The sequence below is a fragment of the Cetorhinus maximus genome, chromosome 14, assembly GCF_964194155.1.
Source record: "Cetorhinus maximus chromosome 14, sCetMax3.hap1.1, whole genome shotgun sequence".
Taxonomy (NCBI): domain Eukaryota; kingdom Metazoa; phylum Chordata; class Chondrichthyes; order Lamniformes; family Cetorhinidae; genus Cetorhinus; species Cetorhinus maximus.
The window spans coordinates 67,520,438-67,538,030 of NC_135892.1; the positions used below are offsets into that span (position 1 = coordinate 67,520,438).

The window sequence follows — 17,593 nt, forward strand, 5'->3', positions numbered from 1 at the left end:
ACAGTACGAAATTGTTTCTCTTCATAAACTTGGTACACCATCCAGGGCTGGCTTTGAAATCTGCAATGCCTAATTTTTTTGCTCATTTCAGAGCAAAGATTCGGATAGATCCTCGAGAAACTGAGAATTCATTCTGGTGATTTTCATTGACATGGTTTGCAACTTCATTTTCCAACTGCGGGCACATGCTAAGCGCTGTTTGCACGTTTGTTCTTGGGCATCTGCCTAAGCTGTGTAGAGTATCCTCCAATCTGTAATGCTTTTCTCCGATATCTTGAATTCTCTAGCTGCTGCACAATTATTTGTCTGCTCTGCAGTCTCAACAACGTTAAGTTTGAGCTGGGCTGTGTATCTGCCATTCTTCTTGATACCATGTTGACATATTAGAGGGCCGGATTGGTGGGAACACAGTGTGCACCAGTGAGGCAATAGCCTTGACAGCATGCGTTGATGTGCGCGGACATGAGGTGCTGATCGTGGGGTGCTATTCTATAAACCTACCAATGAGTAGGTTTGCACCAGGACGAGTTTGACTTCAGTGGCAAGTGGGTGGTAAGTACAGAGAATTAAGTCGGGGGCTAACTTTTACACAAAATCAACCATTCCTAAGTTTATACGGTGGATCTAAACAATTTATCTTTATTTGTACTGCTGGTTCACCTAATTGTAGATGCTCTGCACATTCAGATAAAGTGTCTTCCATTTTATTTTTTTTATGACTATTCTCTGCATGGACCTTACTCTCTACACTACTACAATTAAACTTTCTGCCCTTCCTGTCCCCTTCAGCTTGTCTTTAACCACATCAATAAACTATTCCATTGCCTCAACTTTTATCTTTGAATTTCTAAATCTCCCTACGCCTGAACCCTCCCTCCCCTCTCTTAGTTTAAAGCCATTTTTCCCTACTCTGACCATATTTTTGATGCACTCTTATGTTTGTACACTCTGTCTCTTCCTGTCGCACCCTGGTTACCATTACCTGTATTGCTACCCTGTACTATTGCCTTGCCCTTTCTTCCTTTCCCTTTAACTTTTCAAATCTTGACTCATCAATTGTTCTAAAAACCCACCTGGCTCACGAATGTCTTTTAGGAAAGGAAATCTGTCATCCTTACCTGGTCTGGCCTACATGTGACTCCAGACCCACAGAGAAACCTTCTGAAATGGCCAGGCAAGCCACTCCGTTCAAGGGGAGTTAGAGGTGCCCACATCCTATGAAGGATACAAAAAAAAAGAACGTACGAATTGGGAGCAGAAGTAGGCCATTCAATAAGATCATGGCTGATTTCATTGTAACCTTAACTCCACATTCCCGGCCGCCCTTGATAACCTTTCACCCCCTTGCTTATCAGGAATTTATCTATCTCTGCCTTAAAAATATTCAAAGATTCTGCTTCTACTTTCTTTTGAGGAACAGAGTTCCAAAGACTCATGACCCTCTGAGGGGGAAAAAAAAATTCTCCTCTGTCTTAAATGGGTGACCTCTTACTTTTAAACAATGACCTCTGGTTCTAGATGCTCCCACATCTACCTCCACCCTGTCAAGACCCCTCAGGATCTTGTATGTTTCAATCAAGTCACCTCTTACTTTTCTAAATTGCAGCGGATGCAAGCGTAGTCTGCCTAACCTTTCCTCATAAGACGCCCCACCCTTTCCAGGTATTAGTCTCGTAAACCTTCTTAGAACTGTTTCCAACGTATTTATATCCTTCCTTAAATAAGGAGACCAATACTGTACACAATACTCCAAATGTGGTCTCACCAATGCCCTATATAATGGAAGCATAACCTCCCTACTTTTGTATTTAATTCCCCTCGCAAGAACGGTAACGTTCTATTAGCTTTCCTAATTACTTTTTGTACCTGTATACCAACCTCTTGCGATTCACACGCTAGGACACCCAGATCGTTTCACAACTCTGAGCTCTACAATCTCACCATTTAGATAATATGCTTTTTTATTCCCCCGGCTAAAATGGACAATTTCACGTTTTCCCACGTTATTCTCCATTTGCCAGAACTTTCCCCACACACTTAACCTATCTATATCTCTTTGTAGCCTCGTTATGTCCTCTTCACAACTTGCTTTCCTACCTAACTTTGTGTCATTGTGAAAGATACTAAATTTATTTTTCAAATAAGATTAATTAATACAGCATTCTAAAACTGTTTGTAACATAGACTGTGTATTCCTTTTCCAGTGGATGAACATTTCCAGTGTGCCACTATTTTCGTGGAGAGAGAGAATTATGGCACCAATATCTTTTGTTTTTGCTTCTGCTGAATGGAAAGCCAAGCTGCTGGCATAATGCAAGATCTAGAGGGGTGACTAGTTTTAAAATAAAAATCCTTGGGAAGCAGCGGCCCTTTGGGGATTAAAAACAGAAAATTCTGAAAATATCCAGTATGCATGGCAGTATCTATGGAGATACTGTGTTCTGATGAAAGGTTATCCACCTGAAGTGTTAACTCAGTTTCGCCCTCCACAGATACTGGCAGATCTGATTGTTTCCAGCATTTCTGTTATTCTTTCATAATTCCAGTATCCACAGTGTTTCGCTTTTATATTATTAACTAATCTCTTAGCAACAAGATGATTTAAGAATTCGTAGGGTCAAATTTGGAAGGCATTTGATAAGGTGCCTCATCAAAGGTTAGTACACAAATAAAGAGCTTATGGTGAAGGGGGTAGCATTGGCATTGGTAGTAGATTGGTTAGTTAACAGGAAACAGAGTAGGGATAAATGGGTCATTTTCGGGTTGGCAAACTAATGATTAGAGTGCTACAGGGTTCAGTGCTGGGGCCTCAACTATTTACAATCTATATCAATTACTTGGATGAAGGGACCAAATGAATGGTTGATAAATTTGTTGATGACACAAAGAAAGGTAGGAGAGTAATTTGTAAAGAGGATATAAGGAGTCTGCAAAGAGTTATACATAGGCTAAATGTGTGGGCAAAAATTTGGCAGATGGAGTATAATATGAGAAAATGTGAACTTGTCCACTTTGACAGAAAGAATAGAAAAGCAGTACATTGTTTAAATGGAGAGGTACAAAGGAATCCGGGTGTCCTGGTACATGAATTCCAAAGTTAGCATGCATGTACAGCAAGTGATTAGGAAGGCAAATGAAATATTGTCATTTATTGTATGGGGATTGGAATGTAAAAGTAGGCAAGTTTGCTGCAGTTGTACAGGGCGTTGGTGAGACCACACCTGAAATATTGTGCAGAGTTTTGATCTCTTTACTTAAGAAAGGATATAATTGCATGGAAGCAGTTCAGAGGAGTGTTATGGACAGGAAGGGTGTTAATTTACACAGCCCTGATTTCTCCTCTCTCCACCCGTCCATAAACAGAAAGGTGTTTTGATTTACTGCCCCCTTTATAAGCGGTGGCATGTTCCCCAACTCTGTTTTGGCGTGGTCCAATTTCTATTAATACCCCACAGCAAACTCGTGATAGGATGAACTCAAAAGGGTTAGTTTATTTGCACACACTCAAAACACGGGAGGGGGTTTGCCACATAGCCCCCTATGCACTCATTCAGTACAAGAGGGATAGAGAAAAGAAAGATTTACAGGGCAAAGACCACCGAGAGAGAATTATTGTTTCATGCGAGTCCAGAGTTTAGAATCAATGCCCAATGAGGCATTCCTTCACTGAGATCCACAGGCTGAAACCCAATACTGTATAATTCACTTTTCCAGTAGCGTTGATTTCATACGAGGGGATAGGCATGCAGAGATCAATCGGTCTTATAGGCGATGGTACAGAAGCTCCAGTAAAAACAGTGTAGATGGGGTCAGGTAACCAGCCTGGGACAGAGTTCTTATTGCTGCTAGTTAGATGTTAAAATGGCAGACTGATTTTGCAGTATAGCAAGGCAATATAACTGGTTCTATCAGCTAAAGGTTCATGTCATCTGACTCCTACCCCTTCACAGGGGCTTTAACAAAGGGTGTGTATCTCTCGTCTGGGTTCTTGAGATGGTTAAATGTTCCAACTGTTAAGGGTTGAAAGGATGGTTGTGCAGTCCCTTGTCCTAGCAGACGAATAGACTCCAGTTGACCAACCTGAGTTTGGAAATGCAGGTGGGCTTTGTATAGTTCTATTTGAATTTGGTCTGTGCAGCTCACAATGGGTCATTAGTGTCTCTTCAGAGATGAGCTGTATGTTTCTTGAAAACTGCCAGATAGCTCTTTTTGTTCAGGGATCACAGACAGGCATAGCTTCAATCATTTTAAAAGGTCTGTCCAATTTTTAAAATTTTTGAAATAGCCATGATGATCACTATATATGTTTTATAAAAATATACAGTGTGAGGTCTTAGTTCCCTCACAGAAGATTCACTCAACCGATTCCTGGGATGAAAGGATTATTTTATGAGGAATGGTTGGGCCTTTATCCTTTGGAATTTAGAAGAATGGGAGGTGATTATTGAACCATTTAAGGTCCTGAGGGAACTTGACAGAGTGGACGCTGAGCAGATTTTTCCCTTTATGGGGGAGACTGGAGCTAGGGGATGCAATTTAAAAATAAGGGGCCTCCCATTTAAGACTGAAATGAGGAGAAATGTTTTCTATGAAATCCTCTACCCCCAGAAAACAATGGAGGCAGGGTCATTGAATATTTTTAAGGCTGAGTTAAATAGATTCTTGATTGACAAGGAAGTCGAAGGGTATTGGGATTAGACAGGAATGTAAAGTTGAGGCCAAAATCAAATCAGCCATGATCTTATCAAATGGCGGAGCAGGCTTAATAGGCCGAATGGCGTACTCCTTTATTTACATACAAACATACAAATTGATGCGCCCAGGAATTTGAAATTGAAGCAAAAGATAGAGTTGATAATTTCCTGAAAATGTCTGAGTTTACTTGCTCTTTGAAAATCATCCCAATGTAAAATATGGTGAATGCCTTTCTGTCACAGGTCAAAGGAGTTTACTCATGAGAAAACATCTATGTTTATGTTTGTAATGTTTCATTAGTGTATTTAAATTTGTATAGTTTAAAACCTCTAACCTCTCCACTTGCTCCTTACTTCTGTGATTATCAGGTGTTTACATGAACAGAACAGATTATGCATTTCAGGTTTAACTGGTTTATCTCAAATAAAGTTTACTTAATTAGCTGAGCCTCAAATAATCCGCAATAAGCTTCACCTGTAAATGATTTACAAATCACAGCATTCTCACAATTTCAAATGTTTTCTCTTGGTATTTCCCTTGGAGAATGGTCATATATTTTCATTATTTTAAATGGTTTGCAGAGTTGAAGGGTTTTGCCAGAACAATTAAAGAATTACTAATTATTATTTGGTTAAAGAATGAAAATTTTTCTGGAGATCTTTGCAACCTCTGAACCTGCTAATCAAAGTGACAGCATACAAATACTGTATTGTGGACAGATGTCCAAAATCAGAGATACTTGCACTGACTTCCTGCTTTTTACATCTCTCCTCAAACTTGCCATAATTTACTGGGTACAGTAGGATCGTGTTTATACTAGTCTAGTAATCCAGAGACTTGGACTAATGATCTGAAGACATGAGTTCAAATCCCACCATGGCAGCTGGGGAATTTAAATTCAGTATGTTAAATTAAAATAGAAATTGGCATGAAAAGCTAACACTGGTAATGGTAACCACGAAACTTCCTGGATTCTTATTAATGTCCGACATGGAAGGAAATCTGCTGTCCTTTTCAGTCATGGCCTTTATGTGACTCCAGGCCCACAGCAATATGGTTAACTCATAACTGCCCTCTGAAATGGCCTAGCAAGCCACTCAGTAGTATTAAAATGCTGTAAGAGTAAAACCAGATGGACCACCTGACATTAACCTAAGCACTGGACAAAGCAAAGGCACAACAATTCCAGTTGATCCTGCAAAATCCTCCCCTCTAACATCTGGAGATTTATACCAAAATTGGGAGAGCTGTCCAACAGATGAGTTGAGCAACAGCCTGACATTGTCTGTAAGGTATGATTCTGAGAGTATGACTATGACAACACCATCACCATTCCTGGATGTACCCTGTCCCACCAGTAGGACAGACCCAACAGAGGCAGCGCACAGTGGTAATTAGTCAGGAAAGGGAGTCAACAACATTGATTCTCGACTCCATGAAGTCTCATGCCATCCGCTTAAATGTGGGCGTGGAAACCTCCTGCTGATTACCACCTCCTGCCTGAGCTCAGCTGGCGAATGAGTACTTCTCTATATTGAACACCACTTGGAAAAAGCATTGAGGGTAACAAGGGTATTTATACTTTGGGGGTACTTCAATGTCCATCACCAAGAATTGCTCAATAGCACCCCTACTGACCGAGTTATCAGAATCCTGAAGAACGTATCTGCCAAACTGAGCCTGTGACAGGTGGTGAGAAAACTAACAAGAAGGAAAAGCCTCCTTGACCCATCAGTCTACCTGTTGCAAATGCAGCTGTCCGTGACAGTTTTGGTGTGTTATTGCCCTAGTGTGTGACTGTCATCCTCTAACTTCACTCAGTCTGATAATCCACAAGTTATTCCATGTATTGTAACAAATAAGTAGCTGTAGCATAATTCAGCAGGTGTTTTGTGTGCTGCTCATTTAGTGGTCCCTTGGAACCAGTCACGCTCACACCAGGAACCTTGACATCAGGGATGGCATGAAAGGATAAGTTCTCCTATTTGGGCTGCCTTCTGTTACATTAACACATGGGGTGGAATTTTATGATCCCGTCACAGAGGGGGCGGGGTTGTAAAATGTGGCAAACCATTCAAAAGACTGGAAAATCCAGCCGGAAGGAGGGGGCTGTAAAATTCTGCTCGTGATCATTTTTCACCAAGTTGCCGATCAGTGCAGCATATTGTAGTGCTTTGCATCTTGTACACCTATTAAAGAAATAATTACCTCTTCAGGCCCCTGTTAAGCAAAGGTGTGAATGGAAAATTTCTGTCCACATTCCCAAATCAGTAATCTGAAGATGTAATTTTTATATAGATCATAGTGGCAGCATTCTATGAATGCACAATTCTGTGTGCAAAGTCATTAGGAACAGAAACATATTAAAATTGAAACTGAGCTTTTTCTAAACAAAACTAAGTTTTACACGCATATGTATGCTTATTTGATCTTTAACAGTAAGTAGTAGAACCAACCACATTAATCGGTCATGCTGTCCAGAGTCTGCTAAGCTCTGTATCCATTTACCTCCCACTTTTGCAAACTAAAGCAATCAACTAGAACAATGGTCTTGGGAATGTACCTCAACAATACCTGAACCATCTCTTTAAAGGCAATCCATTGTTCCATTACAGTTTTGCCTTTTGATTCCAGTTTACCTGGGCCAAATCTGTTCTCACGCCACTGAAATTGGCCGCCCTCTAATTGTGTTTTTACTCTAGATTGCTCCTTGTCCTTTTTCTATAGCTAACCTAAACCTTATGATACTATGATCACTGTTCCCCTCCTGACACTTATCTCCCACCCCTGCCCCCAATCTTTATTCCCCAGAACCAGATCCAGCAATGCCTCCTTGTTGGGTCAAAAACATGCTGATCAAGAAAATTCTTCTGAACTCAATTCAAAACTCTTCCCCTTTCTGCCCTTTTACAGTATTACTATCCCAGTTAACATGAGAATTGTTATTATGATAATTAAAGCCCCCACTTTCATCAGCTGATGGGGGGGGTGTGCGGTGGTAGGTGGTAATCAACACAATGTTTAATTATGCATGTTTGGTATGACATCATGAGGTTTCATGGGTACGGAGTCAATGTTGAGGAATCCTAGGGCCATTCTTTCTCAACTTTATACCATTGTGCCACCACCAATAATGGGTCATTCCTGCCTTTGGGTTAGGACACACCCAGGATAGTGACGGAGGAGTCTGGGTCATTGGCTTAAATAATATGATTCTGGGCATATGAGTATGTAGGGTTGTCGCTTGATTGCCCACAGTTTTGACACGAATCCCCAAATGTTATGCGAGGAGGGCTTTGCCGGGGGTGCTGCATATGCTTCTGACTTATTTGAATTCACTGCCTATGTTAATGTCAGGTGATCCATCCAGTTTTATTCTTGTTATAATCCTCTTTGTAGTGGTTTCATACAACTGACTGGCTTGCTAGGCCATTTATGTTTTGATTCATTCACAAGATGTGGGCATTGCTGCTTAGGCCAGCATTTTTATTGTCCATCCCTAATTGCCCTTGAGAGGTGGTGGTGAGCTGCCACCTTGAACTACTGCAGTGCATGAGTACACCCATACTGCTGTTAGGAAGCGAGTTCCAGGATTTTGACCCAGTGACAGTGAAGAAACGGTGATGTAGTTCCAAGTCAGGATGGTGTGTGGCCTAGAGGGGAACTTGCAGGTAGTGGATTTCTGGGTATCTGCTGCACATGTCCTTTGAAGCGGTAGAAGTTGTGGGTTTGGAAGATGCTGTCGAAGGAGCCTTGGTGAATTGCTGTAGTGCATCTTGTAGATGGTGGAGGGAGTGAATGTTGAAGATGGTGGATGAGGTGCCAATCAAGCAGGCTGTTTTGCCCTGGATGATGTTGAGCTACTTGCGTTGTTGGAGCTGCACTCATCCAGGCAATTGGACAGCATTCCATCACACTCCTGACTTGTGCCTTGTAGATGGTGGACAGGCTATGGGGAATCAGAAGGTGAATTGCTCTCTGCAGAATTCCCAGCCCCCTGATCTGCTTTTGTAGCCACAGTATTTATCTGGCTAGTCCAGTTCAGTGTCTGATCAATGGTAACCCCCACGATGTTGATAGTCGGGGATTCAGCAATGATAATGCCATTGAATATCAGTGGGAGATGATTAGATTCTCACTTGTTGGAGATTGTTATTACCTGGCAGTTGTGTGGTATGAATGTTACCTGGCACTTGTGTGGCATGAATGCTACTTGCCACTTATCAGCCCAAGCCTGAATGTTGTCCAGGTCTTGCTGCATGTGGACAAAGACTACTTCAGTATCTGAGGAGTCGCAAATGGTGTTGAACATTGTGCAATAATCTGCGAACATCACCACTTCTGACCTTATGATGGAGTGGTGATCACTGAAGCAACTGAAGGTGGTCCATTAAGAGTCAACCTCATTGCTGGGTCTGGAGTCACGTAAAGGCCAGCATGGCTGATTTCCTTTCCTGCAGGACATTACGATTTGTCTTTTTAAAAAAAAAAAATTCTGGTTCATTAGTTTTGTGATCTGTATTACTGATAACCTGCTTTCTTTTCCAGATTGTGGATTAACTGAACTTACATTTCCTACTGCCTTGGTGGGATTTGAATTTATTTCTCTGGATCATTAGTCCAGGCCTCTGGATTATAATCTAGCTACAACTACAATGCTACTGTACCTCATAACTATGTAAGAACTAACCTGGTTCCTTCCTTTGGGGAAGGAAACTTGCTCTTAGTCACTTGGTAATGCAGAACTTGAATATTGCTGAAAAGAGAGACATGGTGCTAAAGTTTTTCATTTTGCACTCATCAGGACAAACGCAAGAATGCCAAATTTCAAAATGCCTCGGCCAATCATAGTTGACTTGCCTACCTATCAGCATCCTTTTCTCCTGTCATATAAATTGTAGTGATCGTTTGAAATTTAGCATTTTTGAGTTTGTCCTGGTGAGTGCAAGGTGAAAAGTTTCAACAAAATGTCTCTCTTTACAGCAATATTCGATCCTGCTATTGTTGCCTGGTCTGGCCAAATGCGACGCCAACCATACAGGAGTGTGGTTGGTTCTTAACCATGCTCTGAATTGGCTTAGCAACCCACTCAGTTGTATCAAAACTGCACCATCTTTTCGAGAGCAACTCTGTGTTAGCAATAGATGCTAACCTTGCCAGAAATATCCCTATCCCAAAATTATTTTCATAGAAAGAGACTTCTGCAGGTGCTGCCTATATGCAGCATGATCTAGATAAACCAGACGACGTTCTTCTACATTGTTTTAGCAGTGTCTTAATCCTGGACTTGCACTGCCAAGCCGAGTATGATCGCAGGCTGCATTTTATGCTACAAAACCAAAAATTACCGGAAAAACTCAGCGGGCCTGACAGCATCCACGGAGAGAAAGAGTTAACATTTCGAGTCTAGAGGACATTATTCGGAACTCATTTTCAGTCATCTGGACTTGAAACGTTAACTCTTTCTCTCCACGGATGCTGTCAAACCCGCTGAGTTTTTCCAGCAATTTTTGTTTCTGTTTCAGATTTCCAGCATCCACGGTATTTTGCATTTTATGCTAGTTGGCTGGTGGGTTTGGGGGGATGGGGGAGGCATGTAAAATCCAGTGGGCAGCTTTGCGCTGCCTACCTGTCTGCCCCTGCCCCCACTGCAGTTTTTCCAGTGGCGGGAATGACAGGTGCCCTACCTGCCAGTGGGCTAATTGAAGCCATTAAGTAGGCAATTAATGGCCACTTCAGGGTCTCATCTTGCTGCTGCTAGAATTTAACCAGTGGCAGGAGAGGCCCACCCAAAGTGGCCAGCCAGGTAGGTTTCCCTGCATTTTGGAGGGGTTGGGGGGAGGTGTGGACCCCCTTAAAATCCAGCCCCATGTTTTATTTCATTCTGAATGGGCTGCAGGGTTATGGGGAAGGGAAGAAGGTGAGATTAGCTGAGTTGCTCTTGCAGAGAGCTAGCATGAGCATGACAGGCCAAATGGTCACCTGTGCTGTAACCATTCTATGATTCTATGAAATGGTAACATTGGTGTTATTTGTACCAATTTACAGGCAAGTTGGTACTCTGCATACAAAACATAGTTTCTGAATACAGACAACTGACTGGTTTGATAAAGTCATGCTCATTTTTGGTCAGCACAAATTATCCACAGTGCATATTCACCCCTACAATCTCAGTGATTTCATCAAGGCCTAGATATGTGCAGAAAAATAAGTCTGCTTAACATTGTTTTTTTTATCTCTCTATTATGTAGTGGAAAAACAAAAAGGTCTCCAGTGGGTCATAGATATTACCATCGCGTATCACAAAGCAAAACCAATAGACATTCAGACTTGGATCATTGGCTACAGAGAACCAACTGTCACACATGTGCACTACAGGTAAGTCCTGTTATTCTTTTACATTTTTAACCTAACTCATGCAGCCTTTTCCCACTGGCTGATTGAAGAACTATGGACTGCCATATATTGGGATGATGTACTTGTTTAGTGGCATGCAAGAAGGACCTATTTATTATAATCTCATTGCCTTGTCAACCAAAAGGTTGTCTTCCTTCTCTACCCCTATCCCTTGATCATTACAAGACGAAACACTTCTTATTCTGTTGTTCACAATGGTTTGTAGAAAGCTGATCACAAAGCATTCTAAAGTATATACAGGTTTCAGACTTCAATAGAATTGGTAGCTTCTTTTGACTCCAAACCTGTAATCCTCAGACAATGAAGTAGTCTGTGCCTGCATGCAGCAAGACCTGGACAACTTTCAGGCTTGGGCTGATAAGTAGCATGTAACGTTTACACCAGACAAGTGGCAGGCATTGTCTGTCTCGAAGAATAGAGAATCTAACCACCTCCCCATGACATTCAATGGCATTACCATTGCTGAATTCCCTACCATCAACATCCTAGGGGTCACCTTTGACCAGAAACTTAACAGGGCTGGTCATATAAATTCAGTGACTACAAGACCTGGTCAGAGCTGGGTAGCAAGTAGCAGTAAATCACCTTTTGATTCCCCAAACTCTTTCCATTATCTATAAGGCACAAGTCAGGACTGTGATGGAATACTCTCCACTTCCCTGGCTGAGTACAGTTCCAACAACATTCAAGAAGCTTGACACCGTCCAGGAGAAAGCAGCCACTTGATTGGCAGTATTTAAACATTCACTCCCTCCAACACCAGCGCAGTGTGGCTGAAGTGAGTACCCATCTGAAAGTTGCACTGCCGAGCAACTTGCCGAGGCCTTTTCTACAGCACCTTCCAAACACATGACCTTTACCCTCAAAATGTCAAGAGGAGCAAGCACATGGGAACACCACCACCTCCAAGTTCATCTCTCAAGTTGCACACGATCCTTACTTGGAAATATATCGCCATTCCTTCATAGTCACTGGGTAAAAACGCCTGGAACTCCCTACCTAACAGTACTGTGAGTTTAGCTACACCACACATACTCTAGCGATTCAAGAAGATAGCTTGCCACCACCTTGAGGGCAATTGGCGATGGGCAATAATGCCTGGCCTGGGCCACTCGCATCTCATGAATAGATAAAAATTCTAGAATGTTGAATGTTTCGGTTTGCCTTTTATTTGGAGTGTGAATTGATACCCATATAGCTGTTGGTATTGATAAACCATTGATTTTATTTCTTCTCTAGACAACAGAAATTCACAAGTATATTAGGTTAGTGTAATCTGGAGATATTTGCTAGTACTTTGAGCTTCACAAATTAACACAAGCCTTTGTCAGTAATGAGTTTACTTTAGTAACAACTGCAATAGTTACTTGACACAGTGTGATTCCAGTACTGTGTGAATATACATGCTGGAAAGTGGACAATAACTACATTTTAACCACATTTAAAAAAATGTCTTAACCCAAGTACTTTGTGTATCCTCGAGTTCCTACTTGTTGACTAAGGCTGGAAAAATGTAGATCGATTTTTGATTATTGGGGGGAGAAAACCAATCAGAAAGAAGTAATTAACAGCACACTTGGAAACAGGCTGCAGAGACCAGCTTCCAGAGCAAACTTTAAATAAATGAATACCCAGGCCCTGTGTCCTCCAATCATAGCCCTCAGCCTTCCTGGGGTAGGGAAACTTGGGCCTTGCCAATCAGGCCCTTGCGAATGTTGACTCAATGCAATCTCCCCTGTGCCAAGGCCTAGGCCAAGGGCTGGGAGCTGTCAGCATGACATATATTCCAACGGCGCAATCCTTTCCTTCCCCTGACCCCCAAGCAGCATTGAAATAGGCCCAGATAAAGCCACCGCTTCCTCTCCCTGGGTATGTTGGGCATTGGTGGGGGATGCATCTCATCTGGATTCGAGTGATTGTGATTAAACAGCGGGAGTAGCATGCTACAGACAGAGCTAAGCAATCTCATAACCAGTGGATCAGATCAAAGATCTGCCATGCTGGCACATTTAGTCCTGAATGGTGGTAGACAATTAAACAACAAATGGGAGGAGGAGGCTCTATGAGCATCCCCATCCTCAATGCTGGCAGAGTTCAGCATGTGAGTACAAAAGACAAGGCTGAATTGTTCAGCCATCTTCAGCCAGAAGTGCCAATTGGATGATCCATATCAGCTTTCTTCTAAGCTCCACATAATCACACATGCCAGTCTTCAGCCAATTTGATACACTCCATGTGTGATTAAGAAACAGCTGAGTGCACAGGATACAACAAAGACTATAGACCCTGAAAACATCCCAGCTATAGTGTAGAGACCTGTGCTTCAGAACTAGACACACCTCTATCCATGTTCCATTACAGCTACTGGCATCTACCTGACAAAGTGGAAAATTGCCCAAGTGACCCTTTCCACAAAGAGCAGGACGCATTCAATCTGGCCAATTATCACTCTCCACTAGCCTTCTCTGTCATCAACAAAGTGACAGAAGATATTGTGGACAGGGCTATTATGTGGCATTTAATCATCAATAATCTGCTTGCCAATGCTCCATATCAGTTCTACCAGGCTAACTTGATTCCAGACCTCATTACAGCCCTGATCCAAACATGATCAAAAGAGCTGAATGCCATAGATAAGGTGAAAGTGACTGTTGAACACTCAAAACAAAAGTGAAAATTTTAATCATATGTGGCTTCCTTCAGGCTCAGGTGATGCCAGGACCCTGTGCCTTGATATCATGACAGCATTTTTACCAAGTGTAGCACCAAGGAGCCCTAGTAAAACAGATGTCAGTGGGAGCCAGGATGGAAAATTCTACCTATATTCATATCTAGCACAAAGGAAATTGGTTGTGATTGTTGGAGGCCAGTCCACTCAACCCCAGGATATCACTGCAGGAGTTTGTCAAGGCCTAGACCTGACCATCATCAGCTGCTTCTTCAATAACCTGTCCTCCATCATAAGGCCAACTGTGGGAATGTTGACTGATGATTGCATAATGTTCAGTTCCATTCGCAACTCCTCAGATAATGAATCAATCCATGCCCGCATGTATCAAGACTGGCTTGGTTTATTAACTGGCAAATAACACTCATACCTTCCTTCACATCTGCTTGTTATCTGTGCAGACACAGACGGACACCCCTCCATGTCTTTCTCACATTCGAGCACATACTGGGGACAGATTTCTGAAGTATACGACAATGATTTTGCTGCACTTTTATATTATGTGTTAATATGTTAAATGTATTATTTGCAAGTTTAACTGGGAGGGGTGGGGGTGCAGGGTTTTGGTGGCTAACCAAGTTATGTGTCAGGCATCCTTAAACTGTGTTGTTTGGACTTCAGGGAGACAAGATGGATATCCGCACTAGGAGGATTAACCAGAATAATAAAGACATTGATTTAGGATTTTTCAAAAGGTTCTGTGATTTGTTCTTATGAAAGTATAGACGTTGTCAAATCTCCTTCAAAACCACAGATCTACCAAGCAAGCTAAATTGTGATTCAGTTTCGTATCAAGCTATGTGGAATATTAACACTGCTTTTTTTTATATGAAAGCCTTACTGTGAGATGATTTGTGAATGTGTATTAAGACATGCTGTGCCCGGGTAAGAATCAACCGCAGAAGTAAAATTCAAATCTTCAGTCGTCTCATGACAAAGTAGGAGCTCAAATCCAAATAGTGATGTTGAATCAAAATTGTATTTAGATATCTAAAGATATGTATGTTGAAATTTTGTACTGGATGAGTCAGGTGATGTTGAAGATAAGCTTCAGCTAGCAGTACTTTTTTAAAATTCATTTACGAGATGTGGCCTTTTGCTGGCTAGGCCAGCATTTATTGCCCATCTCTAATTGCCCTTGTGTGGGTCTTGCAGCTACACTGTGACGAAAGAACCAACTGACACTGTGTCACTAAAAGATTCAAATCTAGAACATGCTTATCAGAAAATGGTTATCACTGTTGCACTCTGAGGTGCTTCAATACAATTGTGATACATGTAACTTCTGTTAATCAAAAACCAAAACACTTAAAATCGCTGACTGGAATTGCTATGGATGGGTAACAGCAATGCTGACATTGGTAAATAGGTTAGACAAACTTTATGAAGCTGATAACAGCTTCCAGAATTCTGAACATTTCATTACAACAGTGATCAGGAGTAGTTGGTGTCAAAAAAACCTGATTTTGAAGCATTCATAAGGCTTTTTTCGCAAAAATATACTTTTAGATATTTTATGAATAACGCACATTACAAAAGATTTCAAATGGCCATTACAGACGGTGCAATGCTATTCAAAATTTCTACATAAATCATGTTGCACACTGAGGTGCTTCAATACAATTGTGATACATGTAATATTTACTGTATACATTCAATGTAAGTTATACAGCCCAAGGGGTTCTATACAATTTCCAGCCCCTCAGTGTACAATGGTTGAACGGCCTTAGACAGCAACCTTTCCCCATTGTGCCTCTGCGGCGGCTGCCCCAAATTTTAGCACATCCCTCAGCACATAGTCCTGGACCTTGGAATGTGCCAGTCTGCAACATTCGGTCGTGGACAACATTTTGCACTGGAAGACGAACAAGTTTTGGGCAGACTAAAGAGTATCTGACAGGGAGGGCCTCTCTCACCGCCAGCCAAGCTACATCTTGGTGCTTGTTTGAAAGTTCTGGCAATGAGGCATTCTGCTAAATGACTTGACAGTCTGCTTAGGGAACCATCTGACATGATCCACCATCTCCTTTTCACGTGTGACCTCTAGGCTGTCAGGTGCAGACCAGTACCTGAGGGAATGGTGGTCAAGGTGTTTCTCTGCATAAACTTTTCCATGAAGGATAGGTGGTTCAGCACGGTCCAACTGCTTAGAGCATTCTGCGGCAACGTGGCCAGACCCATTCTTTGCAACACCAGAGACAGGTAAAACATCAGCACATAATGACACTTGGTATTTACGTCCCCGGGTTCTAAGCATAGCTTGATGCAGCCACACACACAAGTGGCATCAGGACGAGGATGACGTTGGTACGATATTTTTTTTCTCCTTTTATTTAAGTTTGTACATCGTGTCCCTGCGAACGTGGTCCATTTTTGACCTCCAGATAAGGCAGAAGATGGCTCAGGCGATTGCCACAGCAGCAGAGTGAGGAATGGGCCAGACTGAAAGTGTGTCACACCTGATGGGCAGGTTCTTACCCACAATGGAGAGGTAGCATCACTCCTACAAGCCCAGTTTTTGTTTGACCATAGCAACTTGCCCCTTCCAATTTTTAGCGCATGCCTCAATCCCTCAGAACCATATCCCCAGCACATTCAGGCAGTCTGACCTGACAATGAAGGATCGGTGAGCCTAGTTCCAAAAGAACATGGCATCGCTCTTACCATGATTTACCTTGGCTCACGAGGCAAGTTCGAATTGGTCGCAGATGCTTATCAGTTTGCACACCAACAGCAGATTCGAGCAGAAGACAGCGACATCGTCCATGTACAGAGACGCTTTGACCTGAATGCCTCCACTGCCTGGGATTGTCACTCCTCTTATGCCCAAATTCTTCCTGATGGACTCAGCAAAGGGTTATATGCAAAACATAAACAGGACAGGAGAGAGGGAGCAGCGCTGCCTGACTCGAGATTTAATTGGAAAGCTTCCAATTCCACCCAGTGATTAAAACAGCACAACTGATGTTTGTGTCGAGCTGTTGGAGAGGAACTCCACAATTGGATCCAAACCCCGACTCCATCATGTAGGTCGGCGTTTTTCTGTCAAAGACCTTCTCCTGGTCCAGGCTGCTGAGGCAGGTGTTCACACCCTGGTCCCGCACTATTCGGATAAGATTGCCTATCAGAGATCTTCCTGCTGGGTACAGCGCAAGTCTGGTCAGGGTGGATCACCAACTCGACCCAATTGGCAATGACCTTGCACGGAATTTTATAGTCCACATTCAACAGTGACATGGGTTTCTAATTTCCTACCTTTACCCTTTTTACTTGTCGATGAGGATGATGACGCCTTTCCTCATGGATTCTGACATGCTGCTGGCCAGAAGCATATCCTCATACATTTTGAGGAGGTCTGGGCCAATCCAGTCCCACAGAGCCGAATACAATTCAGCTGGTAAGCCATCGCTTCCAGGAGTTTTAGTCTTCTCGAAGGATTCTGGGGGCTTTAGTCACTCATCCAGAGTTGACAGTTTGTCCAGATTCTCCCGCGTACAATCATCTAAGACCTCTGTGATGAAGGACTGGGAGGCCGTGGTGTCTGTGGGTTACATGTCATAAAGTCCGGCACACAAGGATTAGCTGATCCTCAAAATGTCAGACTACGATGACTTTACTGAGCCATCGTCTTCCTTCAGGCTGCTGTTCATGGAGCTTTCTTGTGTACCTTTTGGAGGAAGAAATGTGAGCACTTCTCTTCCCGCTCCACTGAGCGGACTCTGGACCAGAAGATTATCTTGGAGGCCTCTGAGG

At 42.4% G+C, this 17,593-nt stretch overlaps 2 protein-coding genes across 2 annotated transcripts in view; both read left to right on the plus strand.

Annotated features, from left to right (window-relative positions):
• lpgat1 (lysophosphatidylglycerol acyltransferase 1) overlaps nucleotides 1–17,593 on the plus strand; it is a 128,607-nt gene that overhangs the window by 68,736 nt on the left and 42,278 nt on the right. Inside the window, exon 6 of the mRNA XM_078557033.1 lies at nucleotides 10,947–11,073. Coding sequence (XP_078413159.1) covers nucleotides 10,947–11,073 — 127 coding nt within the window. The remainder of the gene's footprint in view (nucleotides 1–10,946; nucleotides 11,074–17,593) is intronic.
• The window catches only part of dtl (denticleless E3 ubiquitin protein ligase adapter), a 166,065-nt gene continuing 159,468 nt past the window's right edge, over nucleotides 10,997–17,593 (plus strand). Inside the window, exon 1 of the mRNA XM_078557024.1 lies at nucleotides 10,997–11,073. Within this exon, the coding sequence (XP_078413150.1) occupies nucleotides 11,061–11,073 (13 nt within the window). The 5' untranslated portion in view covers nucleotides 10,997–11,060. The remainder of the gene's footprint in view (nucleotides 11,074–17,593) is intronic.